Source organism: Panthera leo, chromosome E3, assembly GCF_018350215.1.
Source record: "Panthera leo isolate Ple1 chromosome E3, P.leo_Ple1_pat1.1, whole genome shotgun sequence".
Classification (NCBI taxonomy): domain Eukaryota; kingdom Metazoa; phylum Chordata; class Mammalia; order Carnivora; family Felidae; genus Panthera; species Panthera leo.
In genome coordinates, this window is record NC_056694.1 from 27,147,454 (window position 1) to 27,175,412 (window position 27,959).

The 27,959-nt window shown below is 44.0% G+C and overlaps 1 protein-coding gene and 1 long non-coding RNA gene across 2 annotated transcripts in view; one reads left to right on the forward strand and one right to left on the reverse strand.

The window, feature by feature from the left end:
- Nucleotides 1-24,125, forward strand: part of LOC122210133 — a 113,176-nt gene extending 89,051 nt beyond the window's left edge. Inside the window, exons 6-7 of the long non-coding RNA XR_006197928.1 lie at nucleotides 21,445-21,511; nucleotides 24,045-24,125. This is a non-coding gene — a long non-coding RNA (uncharacterized LOC122210133). The remainder of the gene's footprint in view (nucleotides 1-21,444; nucleotides 21,512-24,044) is intronic.
- The window catches only part of XYLT1 (xylosyltransferase 1), a 311,203-nt gene continuing 304,774 nt past the window's right edge, over nucleotides 21,531-27,959 (reverse strand). Inside the window, exon 12 of the mRNA XM_042922618.1 lies at nucleotides 21,531-27,599. Within this exon, the coding sequence (XP_042778552.1) occupies nucleotides 27,277-27,599 (323 nt within the window). The 3' untranslated portion in view covers nucleotides 21,531-27,276. The remainder of the gene's footprint in view (nucleotides 27,600-27,959) is intronic.

Here is a 27,959-nt window from a genome sequence, read left to right on the forward strand (position 1 = left end):
CTCGAACTTCAGTCATCAAGTCTCCTGGGTCTCCAGCTGGCTGACTGAAGATTTTGAGCCTTGGCCTCCATAATCAGGGAAGCCATTCTTTATAACAATAAGTCTAATTTGTAATAACAACATGATAGTAACCTTATTTATGTTAATACATCTTATAAAGTTTATGATTTTCTGTATATGGATATGTCTTGTATTGGTCTCTTTCTTCAGTAAATCCTGACTAATACGCTGAGAGATGTAACAATTAGGTTTCTGTATAGAGGTCAGGCTTTTAAGTTAGGATACAGTTAGGGAGGGTTGTATGTCCTTTATTTCCTGTGATGTTCGTTCCTTGTCCTGTTTCCAGTCTTGGAAGCTGAGTCTGGACCAGTACCTATATCAGATGAGCAAATCCTAGATGCCTTGTGTCGGCCGATGCTCATTGTGAATAGGCAAGGTTGGATAACAAAAGTTGGCAGGAAGGACTGTCCTAGAGCATGAGTGTTCTTTGTTTTGAACAATTCTCCATTCTGGAGTTCATCCAAGTTCAAATTCGGACCCTTGTAACCTACCTGCCCACCATTCATCCCCAGTTAAATCAGCAGATGCCCATGATGGAAGTTGGAGATGCCGAGATAATTCCTGTGGTGGTGTGGGAGACCCCAAAGGTTGTACAAAAAAAAAAAAAAAAGCATTATCCAAGGAATGAAGCCCAGTGCTTAGCCACCACTTAGCCAGGGAGTGTGTTCAATCAGAATAATTGGGGGCGGTGGAGGGGAGTATTTTGTGGTAATTGTTACCACAGCTGGCTCCAGAGCCCCTCTTAAGAGAGGATAGAATGTAGGAGAGAACTTGCCTTTATAGTTTTCATTAGGTATGGAATGTGGGACCTGGAGGGACTGGTCTGCTCCCTCCCTTGGAGTAAGCTTAATACTTGAATCCATAGACTGAGTAAAGCAGATTAACTTCCCTAATGTGGATGGGCCTGATCCAAACAGTTGTATGCCTGAATAGACTAAAAAGACTAACCCTCCTGCTGGCAAGGGAGAACTTGCAGTGGATGGCTGGACTGTGGAGGTGGAGGAGAGCAGGCAGAAGGAGAGAAAAGACTGGAAATGCAATGGGGAGCCCAAAGCATGCCTGGAATCTGGAGACTGCCCGAATGGTGGTGGAGGAGAGATTTCTGGGGCTTTTGAGAATGGGGCTATCGAGTATTAAATTCCTGATCGTTGGAAATGCCATCTTGCAGTCCCTTCTCTGAAAGCACTGGTCAAGTCTTTGGTTTGTGTATCTTGGCAGTAGTACGTTGGGGAGCAGTGGGTTCGGGTGCTTCTGGTGGGGGAGGGGGGTGTGGTGCAGAAAGGAGCAAGAACCCCTGAAGAATAGACTGGTGACCTGTAAGATGAACCAGTTCAGTGGATGTGGAACCCAGGGCTGTAGCTGACCTTGAGTGTCTCCAAGAATCTCCAAAGAGACTGGGGAGCAGTACTTTTTTTCCATCAGTTCAGGGTGTTGGAGAAAATATCCCCTGAACATCAGAAGTTTAGGTGATAGTTGGCACCTTGTCATGAACAGGGGCTTAAGGAAGATACCAAGTTTCAAACAGAGAATGGTTGTGGAGACCAGATTAAATGGAGCACCCCCGAAGAAATGAGATTATGGACTCATTCACTAAACACTGGCACACTGCCTTACGTGCCAAGCCTTTTAATCTGTGCTGAAAATTTAGACCTTAGCCCTGCCTTCCAGTTTTTTACCTCTGGGTGTGAAGGTGGTGGGGCAGACCTTTACTGACCTCCTCCCAATTGCAGACAGTGGGCTGTGTATTTCCTATGTGCTGTTCTTCTAAGATTCTCCCAGCACCTTTGTGAGGAACTATTATCCCCAACATACAGATGGGTAGGCTGAGGTCCTGAGAGGTTAAACTTGACCCAAACCTGACTCAGCTGACCCATAATGAAACCAGTATTTGGCCACAGGATGATCTGACTCCGAAGTTGGAGGAGGTGCTGGAAAATTCATAGCAAAGGGTTCAGTCTTGATAATTGTGATTTGAAAAAGTTCTTCCTCTTCCTCCAGAGTCCCACCCAATCTGCAGTGACGGCTACCAGCCTACCTGCTGTCCATGCTTTCTAACCACGGGGCTCACCAGTGCTTTCCTCATCAGCTTTGTTTTTATTTATTTATTTATTTACTTATTTATTTATTTACGTTTATTTATTTTTGAGAGACAGGGCATGAGTGGGGGTGGGGCAGAAAGAGAAGGAGACAGAGAATCTGAAGCAGGCTCTAGGCTCTGAGCTGTCAGCAAAGAGCCTGACTCGGGGCTCGAATCCACGAACCATGAGATCATGACCTGAAGAGCTCCGTTTTTAGATGCAAACACACCAACTCAGCAAGGCAAGGCCACCTCCTCACAGAGGAGTTTGCTGGCCAGAGGGCTCTGGGTGGTGCTGAGGGCACAGAGCAGCAGGAAGCTCTGAGGAGACTGGGATCCCGGGAGGAGGGTATCATGGAAACGTGGAAGATGCTGCTGCTTCAGGTGAGACTCATGCACCATAATTAGTGAAGGGGAGTTACAGGGACCTTTTTAATGAACCTTGTGCCTAGTGACAAGGAGAAAAGGAGAAATCCATCGTGTTGTCCCATGAGCACAAATACTCCACGAGTGAGGAAGTGAGGGTGAAATCAGCTGTGTTATCCATATGATATTTATTTCAAGTGATTTGCTGAAGACAGGTCCGGAACCCTTCTCCTTAAGGAATTATCTAGGAGCTGGGGGGAGGCAATTTGGGCACTTGAGGAGCAGAAAGGAATCGGACTGGCAAGCCGAGAAGCCCCCTGAGCCTGGAGTTGGTGGTGGCAAGTGTATAGACATCTGTTGTTTTTGTCTCTTTCACATCATCCTCTCCCTTTGGGGAGCAGCTCCTCTTCCATTGGATCGTATGATGGAGATGGGGCTGCCAATCACAGCTTCTCACCCAATCCCCTGGCCACAGAGGTGGGCATATGACCCAGACTCAGCCAAATACAGCCTGTTGTGTGCCTGGCCCCTGTGATAGGTTGGAGGGCTAGGCATGTGCTCCCAGCTTGCCTGTGAGATCCATTTGCTTGGCAATGAGGACCAAGGATGTTGATGTTTCTGTGTTAGAATTTGAAGGACAAAGCATCTGGGACCTGTGGGGTCGTCTTTCTCTCACGTGGCATTTGCTGTCTGGTGGGGACCATAAAATCAAACCGGGGCCAGTGGAATTGGAGAAAAAGGGGACCATAAGTATGAAGTCTCCAGTTCTGGAGTCCCCGAGGGCACTGTCATTCTTGCGTCTTGTTTTTGTGCTTGGTATCTAATGCACTTCTATGAACCAATAGATTGCTCTTCTGAATAAATGCCTTTGAGTTGGCCTACTATGGCTTTCCGGTGAGAACCCTGACTAACGCAGCTAGAATCAATAAAAATTTATTTTGAGAGCAGCTTTTTGTAAGCAGCTGGCACCTTACATGTTCTGTGTTGGGTGTTGAGTTGGAACTTGGGACTCTGTACCTACATGTCTGAACTTGACCTCAGTGGTCAGTAAGGCTCTTTACCCATTCGGTGGGTGAGGAGACTGAGCTGCCCCATGGGAAAGAGGCTCTGTGATCACGCTGCAAATTGGTGGCAGACCCAGGGCTAGAGAGCACCTGGGTCTTTTGGTTCTCATGCCAGCACTTGGCGTTGGAGGTCAGGCGACACGCAGCTTCCAGGCACAACAGTGGGGCACCCAACTAAATAGGAACACTCAGGGTCAAGAGTCTCCAAGCCTTCACCTCCAGCCAGCCGTACCTCCTTTTAGTCTCTGTTCTGTTTCTGCCTTCCGACTTTCAAGACCAGGTGAGGTGTGAATTACACTTGCTTGGATCTCATTCTCAGAGAGAATGGCCTAGAACTGGCCTAGCTGGCCTAGAACTCAACTTTTGGCATCCTGGCAGCAAGGCCTTCAGCCAACCATGCAAAAGGCCTCGATGCCTCCTCCAGAGGCATGGCTTTCAAAGGGACACATCCCCTGGAGCCTGCAGGGGTCGCCTGGGGACTGGGAGTAGGGGCAGGGGCATTGCTAACACAGAGCTTCATTCCCATTTCAACTGGAGGAGCCTTCCCAACCCCCCTTTTTTTTTGATAAAGGAGTTTGTATTTGTATTTTTAAAAATGTTTATTTATTTTCGAGAGTGATCTCGAATGGGAAAAGTACGGGGGGGGGGGGGACAGAGGATCCGAAGCAGCTCCAAGCTGACAGCAGTGGGATGCAGGTCTCGAACTGATGAATTGTGAGATCGTGATGGGAGCCAAAGTTGGCCGCTCAGCTGACTGAGACACCCAGATCCCCAGTTTTTAATTCTCTTTTATATATTGGTGTTTAATGTGCAGTCTGTTTGAAAAACGGTTCTGTTTAAAAGACAGGACAAAACCTCCTGAAAACCATTAATCCAATGAACTTGAACCAACCACTACTATTCTCTGAACAAAAGGTGACATGTGACAGGACAGATAAATCAAGAAAAACATTCCGGCCAACCTTTTCATGAAGAAGGCCCAGAAACGTCCTTAATGAAGGGAAAAAAGAATCAATGTTGACTTTACAGTGACCCATGTTTTGCAAAATTTTATTAAATATTGGCTCTCAAGACCGCATCTTGGACAAATGACCTCATCATGTCCATATATTAATTAAGACATACGGCCTCATTCTCTTGTTCATTCACTAAATACTCTGAGTACCCATGGTGTGGGCTTACTGTGTGAAGTGCTGCGAACACCATAGTGAGTAAGACTTCCATGATCCTTCCTCCTGTGGAGAGTGTAGAAGGTTTTCCTCCCCCCTGCAGGCAGACTCTCTTTTTGAGAATGTCTCTTTGGGCAAATGCAGATGGAAAAAGGGTTTTAGCAAATGGATCTGGACCATCCATCTTTCCAAAATCACTTATCTTCTCTAGCTGATTTCTATTTTTATTGAATTGCAGTATAATTAACGTGCAGTGTTATATCAGTTTCAGGTGTACAATATAGTGACTTAACAGTTCTATACCTTACTCAGTGCTCATCATGATAGGTGCACTCTTAACCCCCTTCACCCTCCTCCCCTCTGGTAACCATCTATTTGTTCTCTGTAGTTAAGAATTGGGGGTTTTTTTTGGTTGTTTTCTTTTTGTCTCTTTTTTTCTTTGTTTTCTAAAATTCCATATAGGATTGAAATCACATGGTATTAGTCTTTCTCTGACTTAATTCACTTTGCATTGTACCCTCCGGATTCATCCATGTTGTTGCGAATGGCAAGATTTCCCTTTTAAAAAAATTAATTTTTAGTTTTTAAATGTTATTAAATAGGCTTCATGCACAGTGTGGAGCCCAATGTGGGGCTTGAACTCATGACCCTGAGATCCAAGACCTGAGCTGAGATCAAGAGTTGAATGTTTAACCCACTAAGCCACCCACGTGCCCCAACATTTCATTTTTAATGACTGAGTAGTATTCCATTGTGTGTGTGTGTGTGTGTGTGTGTGTGTGTGTGTACATATACATACACACACCACATTTTCTTTCTCCATTCATTTATCATTGGATACGTGGGCTCCATCCATATCTAGGCTATTGTAAATACTGCCGCAATACACACAGAGGTGCATATATCCTTCTGAATTAATGCTTTTGTATTCTTTGGGTAAATACCCAATAGTATGATTACTGGATCATAGAGTAGTTCTATTTTTAATTTTCTGAGGAATCTCCTACTGTTTTTCACAGTGGTGGTGCCAGCTTGTATTCCCAATAGTAGTGCATGAGGGTTCCTCTTTCTCCACATCCTCACCAACATCTGTTGTTTCTTGTGTTTTTGATTTTAGCCATTCTGACAAGTGTGAAGTGACCTCTCATTGTAGTTTTGATTTTTCATTTCCCTGATTATGAGTATCTTTTCATATGTCTGTTGGCTACCTGGATGTGTTCTCTGGAGAAATGTCTGTTCATGTCTTCTGTACATTTTGGATTGCATTATTTGGGTTTTTGGGTGTTGTATAAGTTGTTCATATATTTTGAACACTAACCCTTTATTGGATATGTCATTTACAAATATCTTCTCCATTTTCTTTGCTGTGTAGAACTTTTTTTAATTTGATGTATTCCCAATAATTTTGCTTTTGTTTCCCTTGCTTCAGGAGACCTATCTAGAAAAATGTTCTTACAGCTAATGTCAGAGAAATTATTGCCTGTGCTCTCTTCTAGTATTTCTATGGTCTGAGGTCTCACATTTGGATTCTTAATTCATTGAGAGTTTGTGTCTGGTGTAAGAAAGTGGTCCAGTTTCATTCTTTTGCATGTAGCTGTCCAGTTTTCCCAACATCATTTGTTGAAGAGACCATCTTTTTCCTGTTGCATATTCTAGGTTCTCTTGTCGAGGATAAATTGACCATAACACTGTGGATTTATTTCTGGGATTTGTACTCTGTTCCGTTGACCTATGTGTCTGTTTTTATGCCAGTACCATACTATTTTGATTACTACAGCATGATAGGGTATCTTGCAATCGAGGATTGTGTTACTTCCAGATTTGTTCTTCATTTTCAAGATTACTTGGGCTACTTGGGGTCCTGTGTGGTTCTGGACAAATTTTAAGATTGGTGGCTCTAGATCTGTAAAAAATGCTATTGGCATTTTGATAGAGATTGCATTAGATCTGTAGATTGCTTTGGCTAGTGTAGACTTTTTAACAACAATTGTTCTTCCAAGGTATGGAGTGTCTTTCCATTTCTTTGTGTCATTTTTTATTTTTTTCATTGGTGTTTTATAGCTTTCAGAGTACAGGTCTGTCACCTCTTGGTTAAGTGTATTCCTAGGTATCTGACAATTTTTTTTTTCTCAAGAGAACTCACATGTGCATGAAGGGGGAAGGAACAAAGGGAGAGAGAATCTTTTTTTTTTTTAATTTTTTTTAACGTTTATTTATTTTTGAGACAGAGAGAGACAGAGCATGAATGGGGGAGGGTCAGAGAGAGGGAGACAAAGAATCTGAAACAGGCTCCAGGCTCTGAGCTGTCAGCACAGAGCCCGACGCGGGGCTCGAACTCACGGACTGCGAGATCATGACCTGAGCTGAAGTTGGCCGCTTAACCGACTGAGCCACCCAGGCGCCCCAAGAGGGAGAGAGAATCTTAAGCAGGCTCCATGCGCAGTGCGCCAAGTGCTCTGAGGGGCTCAGTCTCATGACCGTGAGGTCATGACCTGGGCCAAAATCAAAAGTTGTATGCTTAACCAACTGACCACCCAGGTGCCCCGGTATCTTACTATTTTTGGTGCAACTGTAAATGGTAAAACTGTAATTTCTCTTTCTGCTGTTTCATTTTTAGTGTATAGAAATTCAGTGGATTTCTACACTTTGATTTTATATCTTGGGGCCTTCCCGAATTCATTTATCAGCTGAAGTAGTTTTTTTGGTGGAGTCTTCAGGGTTTTCTGTATATAGTATCATGTTATTTGCATGTAGTGAAAGTTTTACTTCTTCCTTACCAATTTGGATACCTTTTGTTAATTTTTTTTTTCTCTGATTTCTCTGGCTAGGACTTCCAGTACTGTGTTGAGTAAACGTGGTGAGAGTTGACATCCTTGTCTTATTTCTTACCTTAAGGCGTAGAGCTCTCAGTTTTCCCCATTACGGATGTTTGCTTGGGTTGTTTTGTATGTGGTCTTTATTATGTTGAGATATATTCTCTCTAAACTTACTTTGTTGAGGGTTTTTAGCATGAATAGTTGTTGTACTTTGTCAGATGCCTTTTTTGCATTTATTGAAATGATTATATGGTTTTTATACTTTGTTACTAATGTGATGTATCACATTGATTGATTTACAAATGTGGAACAACCCTTAAAAACCAGGAAGAAATCCCACCTGGTCAGGATGAATGATTTTTTTTTCTGGGCTAAAGTTCAGTTTATTTTTATTTATTTATTCTTATTTAGTTTTTAATTTATATCCAACTTAGCATATAGTGCTATAATGATTTCAGGAGTAGATTCCAGTGATTCATCCCCTGTGTATAATACCCAGTGCTCATCTCAACTGGGTATTCAGTGGAGAATACCCAGTGTTCTCCATAATGCCCCTTACTCATTTAGCCCATTCCCCCAACCACAACCCCTCCAGTAATCCTCAATTTGTTCTCTGTATTTAGGAGTCTCTTATGTTTTGTCCCCCTCCTTGTTTTTATATTATTTTTGCTTCCCTTCCCTTATGTTCATCTGTTTTGCATCTTAAAGTCCTCATATGAGGGAAGTCATATTTGTAGTTCTCTAATTTTGCTTAGCATAATACTCTCTAGTTCCATCCACATAGTTACATATGGCAAGATTTCATTCTTTCTGATTGCCAAGTAATACTCCATTGTATATATATCCCACATCTTTATCCATTCATCTGTTGATGGACATTTGGGCTCTTTCCATACTTTGGCTATTGTCAAAAGTGCCGCTATAAACATTGGGGTGCATGTGCCCCTTCGAAACAGCACACCCGTATCCCTTGGATAAATACCTAGTAGTGCAGTTACTGGGTCATAGCGAAGTTCTATTTTTAGTTTTTTGAGGAACCTCCATACTGTTTTCCAGAGTGGCTGCACCAGCTTGCATTCCTACCAGCAATGCAAAAGAGATCCTCTTTCTCTCCATCCTCACCAACATCTGTTGTTGCCTGAGTTGTTAATGTTAGCCATTCTGACAGGTGTGAGGTGGCATCTCATTGTGGTTTTGATTTGTATTTCCGTGATGATGAGTGATGTTGAGCATTTTTCATGTGTCAGTTGGCCATCTGGATGTCGTCTTTGGAGAAATGTCTATTCATGTCTTTTGCCCATTTCTTCATTGGATAATTCTTTTTTTGGGTGTTGAGTTTGATAAGTTCTTTGTCGATTTTGGGTACTAACCCTTTATCTGATATGTCGTTTGCAAATATCTTCTCCCATTCTGTCGGTTGCCTTTTAGTTTTGCTGACCGTTTCCTTCACTGTGCAGAAGGCTTTTATCTTGATAAGTTCCCAATAGTTGATTTTTTACTTTTGTTTCCCTTGCCTCCAGAGACATGTTGGGTAAAAAGTTGCCGAGGCCAAGATCAAACAGGTTTTTGCCTGCTTTCTCCTTGAGGATTTTGTAAGCTTCCTGTCTTATGTTTAGGTCTTTCATCCATTTTGAGTTTATTTTTGTGTCTAGTGTAAGAAAGTGGTCCAGGTTAATTTTTCTGCATGAGGCTGTCCAGTTTTCCCAGCATCATTTGCTGAAGAGACTGTTTTATTCCATTGGATATTCTTTTTTCTTATGTCAAAGATTAGTTGGCCATACATTTGTAGGTCCATTTCTGGTTTCTCTATTCTGTTCCATTGGTCTGAGTGTCTGTTTTTATGCCCGTACCATACTGTCTTGATGATGACAGCTTTGTAATACATCCTGAAGTCCAGGATTGTGATGCTTCCAGCTTTGGTTTTCTTTTTCAAGATTGGTTTGGCTATTCAGGGTCTTTTCTGGTTCCATACAAATTTGAGGATTGTTTGTTCTAGCTCTGGGAAGAATGCTGGTGTTACTTTGATAGGGATTGCATTGAATATGTAGATTGCTTTGGGTAGTATTGATATTTTAATATTTGTTCTTCCAATCCTGGAGTATGGAATATTTTTCCATTTTTTGTGTGTCTTCTTCAATTTCTTTCATAAGCTTTCTATGGTTTTCCGTGTATAGATTCCTTACCTTTTTGTTAAGTTTTTTCCTAGGTATTTTATAGTTTTTGGTGCAATTGTAAATGGGGTTGATTCCTTGATTGCTCTTTCTGTTGCTTCATTATTGGTGTATACGAATGCAACCTATTTCTGTGCATTGATTTTATATCCTGCGACTTTGCTGAATTCACGGATCAGTTCTAGCAGTTTTTTGGTGGAATCTTTTGGGTTTTCCATATAGAGTATCATGTCATCTGTGAAGAGGAAAAGTTTGACTTCCTCCTTGCCAATTTGGATGCCTTTTATTCCTTTGGTTGTCTGACTGATGAGGCTAGGACTTCCGACACTGTTGAATAACAGTGGCAAGAGTGGACATCCCTGTTGTATTCCTGACCTTAGGGGGAAAGTTATTAGTTTTTCCCCATTGAGGATGATATTAGCGGTGGGTCTTTTATATATGGCTTTTATGATCTCGCAGTATGGTTCTTGAGGGTTTTTATCAAGAAAGGATGCTGTATTTTGTCAAATGCTTTCTCTGAATCTATTGAGAGGATCATGTGGTTCTTGTCCTTTCTTTTATTGATTTGAAGTATCACATTGATTGTTTTGTGGATACTGAACCAGCCCTGTATCCCAGGTATAAATCCCACTTGGTTGGTGAATAATTCTTTGAGTGTTTTGTTTGATCTGGTTTGCTAGTAGTATCTTGTTGAGGGTTTTTGCATCCATGTTCATCAGGGACATTGGTCTGTAGTTCTCCTTTTTAGTGGGGTCTTTGTCTGGTTTTGGAATCAGGGTAATGCTGGCTTCATAGAATGAGTTTGGAAGTTTTATTTCCATTTCTATTTCTTGGAACAGCTTCAAAAGCATAGGTGTTAATTCTTCTTTAAATGTTTGATAGAATTCCCTTGGAAAGCCATCTGGCCCTGGACTCTTGTTTTTTTGGGAGATTTTTGATTACTAATTCGATTTCTTTACTGGTTATGGATCTGTTTAAATTGTCTATTTCTTCGTGTTTCAGTTTTGGTAGTTCATATGTTTCTAGGAATTTGTCCATTTCTTCCAGATTGCCCATTTTATTGGCATATAATTGCTCATAATATTGTTTTATTTCTGCTGTGGTGGTTGTGATCTCTCCTCTTTCATTCTTGATTTTATTTATTTGAGTTCTTTGCTTTTTCTTTTTGATCAAACTGGCTAGGGGTTTATCAGTTTTGTTAATTCTTTCAAAGGACCAGCTCCTGGTTTCATTGATCTGTTATACTCTCTCTCTCTCTCTCTCTCTCTCTCTCTCTCTCTGTGTGTGTGTGTGTGTGTGTGTTCCCCTGATAGCATTGATTTCCTCTTGAATCTTTATTATTTCTCATCTTCTGCTGTTGTGTGGTTTTATTGGATGTTCTTTTTCCAGCTCTTTAAGGTGTAAGGTTAAGTTGTGTATCTCAGACCTTTCTTCCTTCTTTAGGAAGGCCTGGATTGCTATATACTTGGCTCTTGTGACTGCTTTTGCTGTGTCTCAGAGGTTTTGGACTGTGCTGTTACCATTTTCATTGGTTTTCATGTACTTTTTAAGTTTCCTCTTTAACTTCTTGGTTAGCCCATTCATTCTTAGTAGGGTGTTCTTTAGTTCTCAAGTATTTGTTGTCTTTCCAAAATTTTTCTTGTGGTTGATTTCGAGTTTCATAGCATTGTGGTGTGAAAATATGCATGGTATGATCTCGATTGTTTTGTACTTGTTGAAGCCTGATTTGTGTGCCAGTATGTGATCTGTTCTGGAGAATGTTCCATGTGCAGTTGAGAAGAACGTGTATTCTGCTTTAGGATGAAATACTCTGAATCTATCTGCTAAATCCATCCGGTCCAGTGTGTCATTCAAAGCTATTGTTTCCTTGTTGATTTTCTGTTTAGATAATCTGTCCCTTGCTGTACGTAGGTCATGGAAGTCATCTATTATGGTGTTATTATCAATGAGCTTCTGTATGTTTGTGATTAATTTATTTATATATTTGGGTTCTTCCACTTTTGGAGCTTAAGTGTTTACAATTGTTAGATCTTCCTGGTGGATAGACCTCTTAATTAAGATACAATGCCCTTCTTCATCTCTTGTTACAGTCTTTATTTTGAAATCTAGATTGTCTGATGTTAAGTATCACTACTGTGGCTTTCTCTTGGAGACTATTTGCATAATAGATGGTTCTCCATCCCCTTTTGATCTGAAGGTGTCTTTAGGTCTAAAGTGGGTCTCTTGTAAACAGCATACAGACAGATCTTGTTCTGTTATCCATTCTGTTACCCTATGTCTTTTTATTGGAGTGTTTAGTCCATTGACATTTAGAGTGAGTACTGAAAGATACGAATTTATTGCCATTATATTCCCTGTAGAGTTGGAGTTTCTGGTGGTGTTCTCTGGCTCTTTCTTTCTTTCTTTTCTTTCTTTCTTTCTTTCCTGTTTATTTTTGAAGGAGAGAGAGAGAGAGTATGAGTGGTGGAAGAGCAGAGAGGGAGACACAGAATCTGAAGCAGTCTCCAGGCTCTTGAGCCAAAATTGGATGTTTAACTGACTCAGCCACCCAGGCTCCTGTGGTCCTTTCTAGTCTTTGTTGCTTTTGCTCTTTGTTTTTTGTTTTTGTCTTTTCTCCCCTCAGAGAGTCGCCCTTAAAATTTCTTGCAGGTCTGGTTTAGTGGTCATGAACTCCTTTAGTTTTAATTTATTTGGGAAAATTTTTCTCTCTCCTATTTTGAATGACCTCATTGCTGAATAAAGAATTCTTGGATGCATATTTTCCCATTTCACCACGTTGAATACATCCTGCCACTCCTTTCTGGCATGCCAAGTTTCTGTGATTAGGTCTGCTGTGAACCTGATCTGTCTTCCCTTGTAGGTTAAGGATTTTTTTTTCCCTTGCTGCTTTAATGATTCTGTCCTTGCCTGAGTATTTTGTGAATTTGACTATGATATGGCTTGTCGATGGTCGGTTTTTGTTGAATCTAATGGGATTTTTTTGTGCTTCTTGGATTTTGATATCTGTGTCTTTCCCCAGGTTAGGAAAGTTTTCCATTATGATTTGCTCACCTAAACTTTCTACCCCTTTTTGTCTCTGTTCATCTTATGGGACCCCTATAATTCAGATGTTATTCCTTTTTAATTAGTCACTGAGCTCTTTATTTCTTATAGCGTGCTCTTTTGCCTTAGTTTCCCTCTCTTTTTTTTTCTGCTTCATTATTCTCCATAAATTTGTCCTCTCTATCACTGATTTGCTGCTCTGCTTCATCCATCCTTGCTGCGGTGGCATCTATTTGAAATTGCAGCTTAGGTATAGCATTTTTAATTTTGTCCTGACTGGATTTTACTTCTTTCATCTCTATAGAAAGGGATTCTATGCTTTTTTCAACTCCAGCTAGTATTCTTATTATCATGATTCTAAATTCTGCTTCAGACATCTTGCTTCTATCTGTGTTAAGTCCCTGGTTGTCATTTCCTCCTGTTCTTTCTTTGAGGGTGAATTCCTTTGTTTTGTCATTTTGAGGGAAGAAAGAAAAATCAATAAAATAAATAAATAAAATAGAAACTAAAAAGTTAAAAACAACACGAACTTAAGAAAGGATGCTAGCACCTACGTGTGTTTTTTCTGGTTGTTGAAAGAAGCTTGATAGAGAAAAAAGGGAAGGAAAAGATAAGAAAAAGGAAGAAGAAAATGTTTGAAAAAAAACGAATAAGGTAGGATAAAATGAAATGATGAAAGTAAAATAGAATTTAAAAAACTTACAAAAATGTAAGAAATATAACAGAAAAAAATTCTTTCTTATAAAAACGGAAAATAAAAATAGTTTCTTCTTTTTTTGTATTCAAGAATAAGAAAAGAAAAAAATTTTGAATAGATGGATCAGGGAACAGAATGAAATATGATTGAAATTCCATCCAGTTTCCCCTAGAAGTCAAACCATGAAACATTTTATAATCAGTAAACTAAGCAGGTGGAGAGATGTGTGGTGTTCCTCTAGAGCAAGTTGGCTCAGTTGGGTGGGGCTTGGTGTAGTGCCTTCATTCTCCACTATATGGTGTTACTTAGTTTACTGGGATGGATCATTGTGGTCCTAATGGCATGTGTGTGCATGTGTGGGAGGGAGAGGTGAAAATGGCGTCACCCAGCTACCCTTTCTCTAGTATCAGAACTCTGTGCTCTTTGTCTACCAGCAGTCAAACACCCCTCCTTTGTCTCCAGCTTCCATTCACTCCCCCATCCTGCAATGTCCATGACCAAGCCATTGGCCTGCCAGGCAACACCTCCCTCCTGAATTTTATCTCAGATGGGTCTGTGTTTCCAAACACACCCACCCCCTGGTATGTTCATGTGACTCTGCTGCTGCTGATGGCCAGAGACTGTGGCCAGGTGTCAGCTCACCCCAGAAAAAGTTGGTGCGATCATTTGGCAGCAGTGTTTCAGGGATTATGGTAAATTAGAACACCCGTCTGCCACTAGGCTTCACCCTTAATGTCCTTGTTCCAACACCAGCAAATGTGTCTATTGTCTGGGGTCCCCTGGGACATTTTTCTGTGTGGAGACCACACAGCCTCTCCCAAATGTCCTCTCAGGAGGGAACTGCCTCTCCCTGTGTGGCCTGAGGACCTTTTGGATCTTGCACTATGCTCCTAGGGATTCACCCTTCCTACCAGAGCTTCACCAGGTATCGAGCTGCAGAGTTTCAGACTCTGTGCTCCACTGTTTATAGCATCTTAATAGAATTAATAGAATTAACTTAATAGAATTTACTTAATAGAACTTAATAGAATTAACTTAATAGAACTTAATAGAATTAACTTAATAGAATTAACTCTTCTTTCTCCTTTCTCCCCTTTTTTTTGGTTCAGTCTCTTGGAGTCCCTTTCTCCCTTTTTTGTTCAGTCCATTCTTTCTTTTTCTCTCCAGCTGCTTTCAGGCGGGTGGTGCTTTTCCCGTACTCTCCCCCCTGTCTCTGTCCTCTCTTCATAAGTAGAAATAGCTCCCTACCCTCTGCGGCTTCTCTCTCCCCCACTTCACCTCTCTATGCTGTGTGCCTGCCGAGTTCTGTTACTGAAGTTGTTTAGATTGTTGTGTTAATCATCAAATCAGTTTCCTAGGTGTGCAAGATGATTTGGTGTTGATCTAGCTGCATTTCAGTGATGAGAGAGAAAAAAAAATCCCATACTGCTCCACCATCTTGGACCCACCTCAAATGATTTTTTTAATGTATTGTTGGATTTAGTTTGCTTATATTTTGTTGAGGATTTTTTTTTAAATTTTATTTTGGGCAGAGTGCAAATGGGGGAGGGGCAGAGAGAGATGGACAGAGGATCCTAAGTGGGCTCTACACTGACAGGCTGAGGCAGTGAGCCTGATGAGGGGCTCAAACTCATGAACTGCAAGATCATGACCTGAGGCTTGGTTGGATACTCAACCGACTGAGTCACCCAGTGCCCCAAGGATTTTTGCCTCTATGTTCATCAGAGAAATTGGCTTGTAGTTCTCTTTTTTAGTGGTATTGTTACCTGCATTTGGTATCTGGATTATACTCACCTCATGGTATGAATTTGGCAGTTTTCCTTCTATATTTTTAGGAATTATTTGAGAAGGACTGGTATTAACTCTTCTTAAAATGTTTGATAGAATTCGCCTGTTGTGGACTTTTGTGTCTTGGCAGTTTTTGATAATTCATTCATTCTCCTTGCTGGTAACGGTCTCTTCAAATAGTCTATTTCTTCCTCTTTCAGTTTTGGTAGGTTACATGTTTCTAGGAACTTATCCATTTTTTTCTAGATTGTCCAGTTTGTTGGCATATACTTTTTCATAATACTCTCTTACAGTTGTTTATATTCTATTGTGTTGGTTGTTATTTCTCCTCTTTCATTTGTGATTGTTTGAGTCCTTTCTACTGCTCTTTTTTTTCACTCCTTTTTTTCTTTTTCTTTTTTTATCTGTCTGGTTAGTGCATTATCAATTACATTGATCTTTTCAGAGAAGTAGCTCCTGGTTACATTGATCTATTGTTTTTTTTTAATTTCTGTATTATTTATTTCTGCTCTAATCTTTATTTCCTTTCTTCTGGTGGTTTTGTATTTTGATTGTTCTTTTTTTTTTTTAGCTCCTATAGGTGTAAGGATATATGGTTTGAGATTTTTCTTCTTGAGCTAGGCCTGTATTGCTATAAACTTCCCTGTTAGAACTGCTTTTGCTATATCACAAAGGCTTTGTGTTTTTATTTTTGTTTCCATATACTTGTTGATTTCTTCTTTTGTTTCCTGGTTGACCCACTGATTGTTTAGTAACATGTTATTTGACCTCCGTGTATATGTTGTCTTTCCAGATTTTTTTTTCTTGATTGATTTCTAGTTTCATAATGTTGTGGTCAGAAAATATGCATTGTTTTGTGGTCTAAGTGTGATCTAGTCTGGAGAATGTTCTGTGTGCACTTGAAAAGAATTTGTATTCTGTTTTAGAATGGAATGTTCTGAATATATCTGTTAAATCCATCTGGTTCAATTGGTTATTTAAAGCCACTGTTTCCTTGATTTTTTTTTTTTTTTGTTTGTTTGGATGATCTAGCTAGTGATATAAGTGGTGTGTTAAAATATGCTATTATTATTATGTTACTATTGATTAGTTGCTTTATTAACTGTTTTATGTATTTCGGTGCTTCAGTGTTGTGGACATAAATATTTAGAATTATTACATCTTTTTGTCAGATTGTCCCCTTTATGATTATATAGTTTCCTTTGTCTCTTCTAGCTGCCTTGATTTTAAAGTCTCTTTTGTCCCATATAAATATTGTTACTCCAGCTTTGTTTGACATCCATTTGCATGATAAATGTTTCTACATCCCTTCACTGTCAATCTGCAGTGTGTCTTTAGGTATGAAATGACTCTCTTGTAGGCTGCATGTAGATGAGTCTTGTTTATCTACTCTGACACTGTATGTCTTAATCAGTAACCACTGTCTTTCAATTGGAGTGTTTAATCCATTTACATGCAAAGTAATTATTGATGTATACTTCTTGCTATTTTGTTAATTATTCTATGGTTTCTGTAGTTTTTCTCTGATCCTTTCTTCTCATGTACTCTCCCATGGTTTGCTGGTTTTCTTTAGTGATCTACTTGAATATTTTTCTCTTTATTATTTGGGTATGTATTATTGGCTTTTGATTTGTAGTTTGTTAGGTTTGTATGTAACACCTGCATACAGCAGTCTGTATTAAGTTGATGGTCACTTAAGTTTGAACCCATTCTTCACTCCTCTCCCCCCGTGTTTAAAGTATATTGTGTAATACTTGACACCCTTTTGTGAATCCCTCAACTGATTTTTTTCTGTAGAAATACTTATCCTTTAATGCTTTTGTGTGTCTGTTTTTCATACTGTCACTTACAGTCTTTCCATTTGAGATTCCCCATTAATATTTCTTGCATGGCTGGTTTAGTTGTCACGAACTCCTTCAGTTTTTGTTAGAGAAACTTTCTCTTTCCTTATATTCTGACTGACAGCCTTGCTTGATAGAGTATTCTTGGCTGTAGATTTTTCCCTTTTAGCACTTTTATTTATCATGTCACTCTAGTGGCCTGAAAGGTTTATGCTGAAAAATCTGCTGATAGCCTTATGGAGTTTCCCTTGTATGTAACTGTTTCTTTTCTCTTGCTGCTTTTAAAATGTTTCTGTATCACCATTTTTTGAGCCTTTTTCTTTTTTTGTTCTTAAAGTTTATTTTTGAGAGAGAGAGTGCACACGAGCATGCAAGTAGATGAGGGCAGAGAGAGAGGGAGACCAAGAATCTCAAGAATATGCAATGACAGTGCAGAGCCTGAAATGGGGCCCAAACTCAAAAACCATGAGATTGTGACTTGAGCCAAATAAAGAGTCAGGTGCTTTAATCAACTGAGCCACCCAGGCACCCCTTGCCATTTTCATTCTTGGTGTGGACCTCCTTTGGTTGATTTTGTTGGGGGAATCTCTGTGACTCTTGGACCTGAATCTGTTTCCTTTCCTAGATTTGGGGAGTTTTCAGCTATTATTTCTTCAAATAAATATTCTGCCATCTTTTCTCACTCATCTCCTTCTGGGATCCCTACAATGTGAATGTTATGCTTCATGGAGTTGCTGTGTTTCCTAAGCCTATTCTTGTTTTGCATAATTCTTTTTTCTCTTATTCAGCTTGATTACTTTGCATTACTTTCTTCTAGTTCACTAATGCGTTCCTCTGCTTCTTCCAGTCTGCTATTGGTCCATCAAGTGTATTTTTAATTTTATTTATTGTGTTGTTCATCTCTGAGGAGTTCCTTTTTATGTTTTTTCTTTGCTAAGGGTATCATTGATTTCCCCCTCTTAAGTCCAGTGAGTATCTTTATGATCATTATTTTAAATTCCCTATCAGGCATGTTACTTTGATCTTGTTCACTTAGGTCTCTTGCTGTGGTTTTGTTCTGTTCTTTGATTTGTGATGGATTTCTCTTTCTCCTCATTTTGCCTGACTCTGTGCTTCTCTGTGTTAGCAAAGTCAGCTACATCTCTTGCTGTTGAAAGTTGTGGGTGGAAGTGCATTTTTAAATAGGTGGTGCTTGTCCTCCTCTACAGGGGATGTGCAGCCACCCTGGAGACCAGGTGTCTCACTGGTTCCTGAAGGTGGTTGTGTGTTTAGGATGAGAAGCAGGGGAGGTAAATAGTGCCTGCCAGCTTCTCTGTTCCTGGAGAAGTCCCTCAGGGAACTCTGTGATTAGTTAACCAACTATCCCTCCTGTAAGCCCCACGTGCCTTTCATGTTGCTGCTTCACTGTAGAGATAGCAGGCTATTTGTTGTGCTCTCTCTCTAAGGGTGGGGACTAAGGTGCCTGTTGCCCTCTGGGCTCTCTCAGAGCAGAGCCAGCTGGTTTTTGCTGTTTTTTTAGGTTTGCCTGGAAGCTTTATGTCCAGCTGGTTGTAAGAATTAAAAAAAAAATCGGCCCCTGTGATTTAAAGCCAAATGTTAGGGGATTTCTCTTTCCTTTGCTGGCTCCCTGTTGTGATAGACTGTTTCTCACCTGTGTCTGCTCCTATGGCTCCCTCTGGTAGTCAGATCCTTGGGGCTTAGGGTCCTGCTGAGTCTTCACCCTTCCCCTTTGATGTGGCCTCTTCACATTAGTTGTGGAGTTTGTTCAGCAAGTCTTTGGGTCCTTTTCTGGGTATTGGCTCCTATGTGAGTGTTACCTAGTTGTACCCATGGGATGAGATGAGTTTAGGGTTCTCTTACTCTTTTCATCTTCCCTGAGAAGTCTCCCATCAAGCATCAAGTGTATTTTTAATTTCACTTACTGTGTTCTTCATCTCTGATTGGTTCTTTTTTTTTTTTTTTAATCTTGTTAAGGGTCTCACTGAGGTCCCCCACTCTTTTCTCTAGTCCAGTGAGTATCTTTTTTTTTTCTTTCTTTAAAAAAAATTTTTTTTTTTACTGTTTTTTTTATTTTTGAGACAGGGAGAGACAGCATGAACGGGGGAGGGTCAGAGAGAGAGGGAGACAAGAATCCGAAACAGGCTCCAGGCTCTGAGCTGACAGCACAGAGCCTGACGCAGGGTTCGAACTCACAGACCGCGAGATCATGACCTGAGCCGAAGTCGGATGCTTAACCGACTGAGCCACCCAGGGGCTCCTCCAGTGAGTATCTTTATGACCACTACTTTAAATTCTTTATCAGGCAGATTACTTACCTCTGTTTCGTTTAGCTCTCTTGCTGTGATTTTGTTCTTTCATTTGGGACATAATCTTCTTTCTCTTCATTTTGCCTAACTTTCTGTGTCTTTCTCTCTGTGTTAGCAAAGTCAGCTATGGCCCTTGCTCTTGAAAGTGATGGCCTTAAGAAGAAGAGGTCCTGTCATGTGCTGCAGTGAGTCCAGTGTCCCCTGTTCATCAGAACCTGGTGTTTCAGGGGTGTCTCCTGCATGTGTTGCAAGTGCCCTGTAGTTGTGGCTAAGCCACATTTATTTGCCTTCAGTCCAGTCAGCTGCAGTGGCTTTTTGCCTGTTGTGGGCAGGGTTTGGTCCCTGTGGTGGCAGTGGGCCTGTCTGGGGCTGCCTTGGGCTTGAGTTGAGTCAGACCAGGCATTTGCCAGAGACGAAGTAGCACCTGAGAAGCTTCGGTTGGTGGATGGGACTATAGATAAGATTTCTTCCTCCTGCCCACTGTCTGGGTTAGTTGGACTGGTTTATGTGGTCATCTGTCCCTCTGCCTGGGGGAGGAGTCACCTTGGAGTGGTGGTGGTGGCCTCTGTTGGGGCTGCTTGCATACTGCCGGGCTTGTGGCCCCAGTTTGGATGGGCTGCTGCCAAGAGCATATGGCGGGGGGCAGACCCACCATGTGCAGGGGTGTGAGGGGCGGATGGGTGGTGCTGGTAAGCAAGGTTTGTGAGCAGCTGGTCCTCTGCAAGAGGGATTGAAGTGGGCCTGTGTGGAGGGGGCAGATCCACCAAAGCACAGCGCCGGGTGGTGGGGCATATGGTGCAGTCAAGTTAGGTGGTGGATGTTGGCACTGTGCTGGTTCCCACGGGTGGCCGTGTGTTTATGCTGGGGGGCGGGGGTGGGAAATGGTGCCTCTGTTCCTGGAGGAGTCTTGCAGTGTTCTCTGTCCCTCTGGGACAAGCTCTTCGTAAATAACTCTTTTTGTATACCCCAAGCATTTTTTCAAACTGCTGCTTCTATTGACATATCTCCATGGGCTGTTTGTTGTTCCGTCTCTTTAAGGGTGGAGGCTCAGGTTCCTATCACCCTCCTGGCTCTCCCAGAGCTGAACCTGATTGTGAAAGTTAAGGATGTTAAGCCTGACTGATCGTAAGACCTCTAGAAGTTAGGCCTCTGTGGTTTTCAAAGTCAAATGTTAGGGGGATTCATCTTCCCAGTGCAGGCCCCCATGTCTTAGGTCTGACGTCTGCTCCTCTCTCTGTGCCTGTGGTGTCCCTGCCTCCTGCACACAGCCCCATGGGTCAGTGTGCTCCCGACCATGTTTCCTGCCTTCCTATGGCCCCTTCTCTACAATTAGCTGTGGAGAGTCTGTTCTGCCAGTGTTTGGGTTGTGCTGTTTTTTTTTTTTTTAAGTTTGTTTATTTGGAGAGAGAGTGTGAGAGCTTGTGTGCGAGTAGGGAAGGGGCAGACAGAGAGACGGCGAGAATCCCAAGTAGGCTTGGTGCTGCCCTCCAGAGCCTAACACAGGGCTCCATCTCACCAACCCGTGAGATTAGGACCTGAGCCGAAATCAAGAGTTGGATGTTCAGTTGACTGAGTCACCTAGGTGCTCCGTGTTTTTGGGTTATTTATACTGAGCTGTCTGTTATCTAGGCTCCTCTTATTCTGCCATCTTCCCAGGAAGTTCTGAATGGGGCATCATTTAGTGTGGAGGTCAGTGCATGCCATCACCATACCCCCTACTTCCACCCTAAGGTCACGGTCTCTAGACTGTTTTATTCCAGCTGTGTAGTCCCATCTGGGTCTTAGTGGCATGCTCTGCCTTTAACGATCATGAAGGGTGAATGCACCACCTGGGCATTCTCTGTCTTTGTCCATGACCTTTGAGAGCCACATACAGATGTGGTAGTGAGGTCAACCCAAGAAAACCAGTCCTCCTAACAACTTGAGGTCTCACTGGGACTACATAGGCAACCTTGGTTCTGGTTCTGACCATGATACTGGTATTGCGTATCTTGGTAGCTTCATGCAAATCACTTGACTCACTCGAGTTTCTGTCCTTTACTTGTAGAATGAAGGGGCTGAAGGACTTTCCCAGATGATGTCAGTTGCCAATTCTGGATGAATTAGCAGTTAAGGTAAGGCTACCTGTGTAACACAGGTTCTTAGGGGTGTAACATATCACGTGTTGTATTGTCATCACCAGTCAGAAACAGCTGGTCACATGGCCTTCCATGTGAGCATCAGGGGCCTAGCTCCTTACATACTCTAAGTCTGCCTGCCTTTAAACTGGGGGCTTTGTGAGGCTGCCAGGAATGAGCAGACTGGCCAATGAATGCTCCAGATGTAGAGGATTCAAAATATGCCCCTTCCACCCACATTCCATTGGCCAGAATTTGGCCCCATGGGATCACACCTATGCACCAGGAAGTCTGCGAATTGTGGTCAAGCATGTGTGGCGAGGAAAGGGAAACGGCTTTGCTATACAATCAGCCATTTGGATAGAGAAGACCCCTGGCCACTTAAATGGCAGCTTCTCCTTAACAACATCTCCTGCAACCAGGGGACTCCTATACAGGAGGGCACTGTCCTGATCTCGTCAAGAGACAGAGCAGGATGATTAGGGAGTGTAGCCATACCTCCAGGATTGCCCAGGAGAGGCCCAGCTCAGGCCTGTGGTCTTGGTAATTCCAGCCAGTTGGTGCCCCTTTGGATAACTGATAGTATCACCCTCAGACTACAGGATGGACAGAGCAGAGGAGGGGAGAGAGGACCAGATTTGGCGAAGACCTGGGATATTGCTGAAGAGAAGCCATAAGCTGCTGTTCCGTAAAGACAGTATTTTTTTTTTTAATTTTAAAATTCTGCATCTGAAAACACAGTATGACAGAAAGCATCTATGTACACCTGCAGTGTTTTTGGTATGATACAGTATTTAATACATCCACTGTTTTCTGCAAAAAATTTTGCTTTGTCAGACAGAAACAAACTCCCCTAGACAAAAAAATACAGCTAAGGCACAATTTCGTTGTTGTTTTTCTGCTAAATGAAAAGACAGAAAAGGTGCAAAAATGGGCGGGTAGTGCAATCATTTCCAAGAATCACTGTCTACCTTGAGGAAAAGCATTCGTAGGATTGGAATTTTGATAACTCGTCAATTTCAGATAGTTCAATATCTCTTAAAATACTCCTTTAAATAAATAGCAAAATATCTACATCTTTCAGGTGTGTGCCATTGGAATTTTTTTAAACTTTATTTACAGATTTTTTTTTAAATCAATACATTACAAAATATTTCTGTACAGTTTTATGCATATCATGATCTATAACAAAATAGTTATTTTTAAAAACTATATCACCACATGTCTTTGAAAAAAATGAGGGGGACAGTAATAACTTATCGTGAGGCCTCTAAAAAAAAAAATACCCAAACACACGCTATTGACAACATATTAGAAACAAAAAACCGAGAACGGACTCGAAGGACAGTTGCGCTCAATTCCAGTAAATTTCCTATGAAACCCTAGGGTTGTCTTTGGCCTCCAATAGAGCCTGGAACAACAGAAGGCGCAAGTGTGATCCCTTTGAGAACACGACCCATTGGCTGGGAATATTTAATGCTCTCACTTTCCAGGCAGGAAGGAGGAAGAGAGAAACTGAGAAACTCTCCTGCTTTACCCTTGAACGAAGTACCTCCAAGTCACCACGCCTGGGTGGGGGTGGGGGAAAGAGGGTACCTCGGCAGTGTGCGCGGAGGACGGGCTGACGTTCACGTGAACACCCGAGCCTTCGTTTCACCCACAGGAACAACAGAAGAGTGCTTCTCTTAAAGACGGCGTTTAGAAGCCACGTGTATAGCATCTGCAAACTACAGACGGGCAGCCTCTCGCTTAGGAGGCTGCCGTGAAAGCTTCAGGATGCTCCTTCTTCTCGGATGTTGGTGGAAGGTGGACGGAGAGGGCAGTCAGCTTTCCAAAAATAATTTTAAGGCCACATTTCAAAAAGGAGAAACCTAAGGCTTTTGGGGGTGAGGGAAGGAAAATGAAGGAGGCGAGGGGGATGGAGGTGCAAGGGGGCAGAACCTGCTTTTCCTGGGGACTCCGTGGGCAGAGGCAGTGGGGAGGCTTCCCAGCCCGAAGGAGGGGGGCTGCTTTCTCCCTGGGTGGGGCTTGGGGAGGACAGAACCAAAGACAACGTGAGGGGCAGACACAGGTGGCGCATGAAAGCCCTCAGTCTAGGGTCTATAAAGTATCTGATTTGCAACGTAAAAAAAAAAATACTTTTGAGAGACAGAGAAGGAAACAGAGGGAGAGAATTTGCATAGATTGTACATTCAGCTCGAGCAGATTTGGGACACCTAATTGTTTCTCCCCCAGGTAAACTTCTCAGCAGACACAATGAGGTAGCGCCTGTGGTAGACCCATGGGCAAAGTAAGGTAACTGAGGCAAAGAGGGCATCCTGCGAGCAAGCAGGGCTTCCGAAACGTGCGCAAGGACAGCTGCTCAAATGTAGGACTTGGAGAGAGCTGGGCTGCGACACAACCTCCCGGGCCCCCCAGCCAACCTGTCATCCATTACCTCTGCCTGGGTGGGCAGGAATTCTGGAAAGTGTGGGCCTCTTTAGGTTGAAGGGGCAGCGACTGAGGTCTCCAAATTCTTTTTTTTTTTAAGCACCATCTTAGGACAGCTGAACAAGCCATTCCTCCTGGGACCCTTCTCTGCAGGACGGTCTCTCCTGGTTGGAATGACTGGTAAGAGGTTTATGGTTTCTTCAGAGTGCTTGGTGAGATTTCACCAAGGGTGGCGCTTTTCCTCCTCCACATGGGCACTGCCTACCTCATGGTAAACCACCTCTCCAGCCAGCAGGTGGGTCGGCAGTGCCCAGGATGAACTGTGGAATTTCCCTTTGCCCACTCTCTCCAACAAAACAAAGAAAAAGCCTTGCCGACACTTAAAATCAGATTTCCAGGACCATTTCCTGTCCTCCCTGGCCCCAAGGGAAGACTGCACTGTGCCTGCATACTCACGTGCAAAACCAGGCAGCAGCCACCATGCTGTCTTACCCCACGATGGAAGGGTCTGGGACCCCTGCCACACAGCACGGCTCTGACCTGGCAGGTGTTGGCCAGCAACCGTTGCCAGTACACCCTCCTACTCCATCCCCCCTTGGATGCTGTAGGGGAGCTTGTGTCCTGAGTCCCCGATAGACTGGGCTGTGTCAAGGGACAGGCTAAAGCCCTACACGTCCGTACTCTGCCCCTTCCTGGCAAAGAGATCAAGGTTCCAGCTGGTGTCCATGCACCAGCCAGGGAACGATGAAGGCAGTGCATCCCCATGCCCCCCGACATCTGGGGTCTTGCTAAAAGTTAAACTGCCATGGGGAAATGAAGTCCAAATGATGCCTTGATCTGACCAGAAAGGTCTCTTTCCAAAGGGAGGAAAGGGCACCCTTGTGACCCACAGGGTCTAGGCCATGCTTTCTGTCCTCCCTGGAGACCATTTGGCGAGACTTGGGCAGGCTGGTTGGGAAATCGCACTGCATGCCCCAGCCTCTGGCATGAGTGACTTCAGACCTGGTCAGTGACTCAGTGCCCCAGGCACTGCCCTTCCAACTATGACTGGGTTTCCAGGGGCTTGTGATTAATCACGCTTAGATTAAAATAGAGTTCAACTATTAGTGTGTCTCTTGTGGAAACATCTTTTCTCAAATCATCTTAGGCTTTTGCTTATTTTATTCCCTGACCCAAAAGAAACACCTGGGCTGACTGCCTGGCATCCCAAATCCCTTGCAGGGAGGGGGGCTGTGGATTGTGCCCAGAGTAAGCTGGCCCTTCCCCTCGTTCTGGGGGGAAAGCCAGCAATGTGGGCAAGTGTGGACATGGGGCTGAGCCCCACACAGGACACTGTGGAAAACACACGCTCCTAGCCACTCTGCCAGGAGGGAGAAAAGGCAGGCTCCCTGGGTGGGCTGGGGTGGAAAGAGGTGGTGGCAGAGGCCTCTGCACTCAAGTTCATGGACTAATGACCTGGGTTTGCAGAGCAAGACCCTCCACAGCCCCTGCAGCCCCTTGACAGGGGCTAACTCCCAGCTCGGTCCGACTACTCCCCCTTTTTCTAAACTGGATCTTTCTTCTTCCCAGGCTCTGCCCTGGGTCCTCTCCCTCCACTGGAGTCATTGGCCTGTTCGGTACTGGAGGCCCAGGCTCCCACCCTGCCTGAGAAGGAGGAAGCCTTCATTGTCGTGAGGGGCACCCCACTATCAGCAGATGCTGAGGCACACATTCTCCTCATAGTGTCCAACACCCCTGCCTTTCTCTCAGGACGTGAAGAATACAGAGCAGACAGGAGATAGACAGCCACTGGCCGTGGGGAGGGGAAGGGGGGGGGGCCTTTCATGAATAAAGGCAGCTTCAGTTAGTAAGAGAACATAACTAACAAGCTGCAAACGCAGCACCTACTATTAGTCATGGACTAAAACATATAAATAATAAATACTGCAAGTGTCCCTCTTCCAGCCCCTCCCTGGCCCGTAGGACATCCGGCCCGGTGGGGCAGGGGCTTGGGGGCAAGAGGCATGGGCTCTGCTCCCTTCACACGCACGCTGCACAGAGACACAGGATAGACTCTGCAGCAGAACACGGTGCAGCCACGGGTGGGCCTGTGCCAAAGAAAGCCTGTTGTGGGGACGGGGTGGGGGCTGGAGGAGGAAGGGGCCTGGAGCCACGGCTCAGATGTCAGGTTTCTGCACCTTGAGCACTTAGAGTAACACTGCTGTTAAGGTAGTAACCAATCACATCCACAAGCTTCCCCCTTTCACGCGGCACCTCACAGGAGGAAGGACATGGAGTTAGAAACCAAATCTGAAATGCTTTTGCAGGGATGTAGAAAGTCTGGTCCATTCCTACAGCACCAGGGATGGGGGTGGCAGGTATGATTCACAGAGGTCTGGAGTGCCCGGACCTCAGGGCGGAAGGGCTCACGCACGGGAGGGTATTGCTGTGCCGTCCAGCTCAGGAGTTGGCTCCCAACAATCTCTGAGTTTCATGGCCGTGGTCCCCAAAGTTCCCACTGGCCCGGGTCCACGAATGCCTAGGAGACTTGACGCGTATAAGCATCAGCCTGTCGGTGGCAGTCGGGAGGGAGGCTGGCCTGGAACCCTGGCTCTGTGGCAGTGACACCTTGGGGAATCTTGGCCATGTTCCATCAAAAGGCTCTCCTGCTCATCTAGTGACTAAGGAGGACAACTCAACCTGACAAGGCTGGGGGAAGGCTCAGACAGTCTCCTTCTCCAGCCCAGGAGCAGGAAAATGAGCCCAAGCAGGGGGCTGGAGATCAATCAAGCCCACGGTCTGGGCCGTGCTTTTCCATCTGGCTTTTGCAGAGCCTGTGGGTTCTGGACAGGTACCTTGGGAGGTGCCGCTGATAAAGGGACGGCCTGGTGGGCTGTGCTTGGAGAAGAACCTTATACTCCCCGGCTTCAACCAGAGCAGCCTGGAGTTCAACTGCACCTTGAACTTCCCCCTTCTAACTGCGCTTAGTAAACTAAAGTCTGCTGCTCAAAATAAAAGTTTTGAGAATCACTTGTCTGGGGGACTGGGTCACTGGCAGGGACAACAAGGAACCTATATATAGGCTTTGAGGATCAACCAAAAGAGGTTAAGACCACTGTGGCGCGGGGACCAAGCAGTCCTTGCCCCCAGTACCCAGCTTGCCAAATGCAGGTCGTCGGCAGAAACAGCTTTGACCTCTACACCTTCCTTCTCCATCATTCTGTAGCCATGAGAGCTCCTCTCACAAAAGACACCCCCCCCCCTTCCCGGGGGTGGGAGGCCAGGGTCCAGGTGCCACCGGCCCCCCTGGCTGTTTCCCTTTGAGATCTGCTGTGGCTCACGTGTGCCCAGTGCTACCTGAGCCGGCCGTCAGGTTTGACGGCCCCCAGCTCCGACTTGGGGTCGGGGCTGAAGGAGCTCCAGGCCGTCTGGCTGCAGGTCTGCATGACGGGGCAGGCAGTGGGGCCCGTGGTGCATATGTCCATGGCGGCCCACATCCCACCTACCAGCGAGTCCAGCCAGCGCTCGAGGCCCGCGCCAGCGGTGGCCGCGTTCCTACGAGCCTGCTCCACCTGGGCAGGGCTGATGGGCAGGCTGAGGACGGGGTTCAGGCTCTGGAAGCTCTGTTCCATGTAGGCGCTGCGGAGGGGCCCGTTGTGCAGCCTCAGTGCCTCCTCTGAAACGCAAAGGGATTAGAGGGTCAGACGCACCACAGAGTGGGGGCCGGCTGCGGGCCTTGCACGGCCCGGAGCACCGTCTGTCACCACGTCAGTCACGGGACAAGCTCGGGAAGTTGGTCAGTGGCGCCCACCGCACAGACAAGGAATCCGACCACAGGGACGTTCCTTCCCCAGCCAGGGGCCTGCTTGGTGCAGGGCACTGTCCGCTCGTCCCTCCAGTCAGCACATGTTCCCAGAGCAGCATCAGTTACTAGTTCACACATTCATGTGGAGCACTTAAAGCACCTCCTATGTGCAAGGCATTCACTCCTTCATTCATTCATGTGATAAAGATGTATTCAGTGCTGGCTGGATGG